The 1316-nt window shown below is 37.8% G+C and overlaps 1 protein-coding gene across 1 annotated transcript in view; it reads right to left on the bottom strand.

Annotated features, from left to right (window-relative positions):
• LOC101859833 (DNA repair and recombination protein RAD54-like) overlaps window positions 1-1316 on the bottom strand; it is a gene marked incomplete in the record, with an annotated part of 25965 nt that overhangs the window by 20198 nt on the left and 4451 nt on the right. Inside the window, 1 exon segment of the mRNA XM_013090140.2 lies at window positions 1177-1302. Coding sequence (XP_012945594.1) covers window positions 1177-1302 — 126 coding nt within the window.

Genomic DNA, 1316 nt, shown 5'->3' with positions numbered 1-1316 from the left:
AAGTTTCACCTCCATCTCCAAAAGAACTGAGCCAAGTGGGAAATTCATATAAAGTGCCCTGCCCAAGGACACAATGTCGGACCGATCTGAGGCTCGAACCCCTGAACCCGCAATCTCAGAATTATGAATCCGGTAGCCTAAGTGCAAAGCTACCACCACCACCCAAGCCATGTAAATCTGGTGTATTATTATTATAACATAAAGACTTTTTTTCTCTTTTTTTTAAAGTAGAGGTTTTTACGGCACTCGCAACTGCATAAGGTGGTCATATGAGCGCCAGAAGATTAGAGGTGTTACAAGAGAGTAACATACATAAAAAAGAAGAAAGGGAGATAAGGACGATAGATGTTTGATAGGAAAGAAGGAGTAAACCACACTAGAGCACCCACCAACCACCCACAAGCCATATAAATCTGATGTATTATTCTTATAACATAATATAAAGACTATCATGAGAGTTGCTCAGCAGCAGCTATCACACTGTCATTATGTAACTGGCTCTCAGCACCGTGAGTGAGAAAATATACATGTGACAAAATGTGACAAAATGAGTGAGAAAATATACATGTGACAAAAACAGTGAGAAAATATACATGTGACAAAATCAGTGAGAAAATATACATGTGACAAAATGTGACAAAATCAGTGAGAAAATATACATGTGACAAAATGTGACAAAAACAGTGAGAAAATATACATGTGACAAAATGTGACAAAATCAGTGAGAAAATATACATGTGACAAAATGTGTCAAAGACAGTGAAAAAACAATCATGAGACAAAAGCAGTGAGAGAGAAAACATACAAGAGACAGAAGCAGGGAGAAAACATACGTGAAAAATATATACATGAGACAAAAACAGTGAGAAATATGTGTCAAAGACAGTGAGAAAACATACATGTGACACAGACAGTGAGAAAACATACCTGTGACAAAATGTGTCAAAGACAGTGAGAAAACATACAAGTGACAAAATGTGTCAAAGACAGTGAGAAAACATACCTGTGACAAAATGTGTCAAAGACAGTGAGAAAACATACCTGTGACAAAATGTGACAGACAGTGAGAAAACATACATGTGACATAATATATTAAAGTCTGTAAGAAAATATACATGTGTGTCAAAGACACAGAGGAAACATAAATGTGACAAAGACACATGAAAAAAACCCTACATGTGACAAAGCAGCGACATTCTCCTCTGAGCTCGGTGGAGATCTGATGGCTGTGAAAGGTTGCCGGTACAGAGACATGTGCTCCATGGGGCTGTAGCTAGGGACTTGCGACTTTGTTCGTTTTGTCTAGAAGGAAAGAA

The sequence above is a fragment of the Aplysia californica genome, unplaced genomic scaffold (assembly GCF_000002075.1).
Source record: "Aplysia californica isolate F4 #8 unplaced genomic scaffold, AplCal3.0 scaffold01152, whole genome shotgun sequence".
NCBI classification, from domain to species: Eukaryota; Metazoa; Mollusca; class Gastropoda; order Aplysiida; family Aplysiidae; genus Aplysia; species Aplysia californica.
Note: the sequence above shows the minus strand (reverse complement) of the source record. Positions and strands in the feature narration are given on the sequence as shown.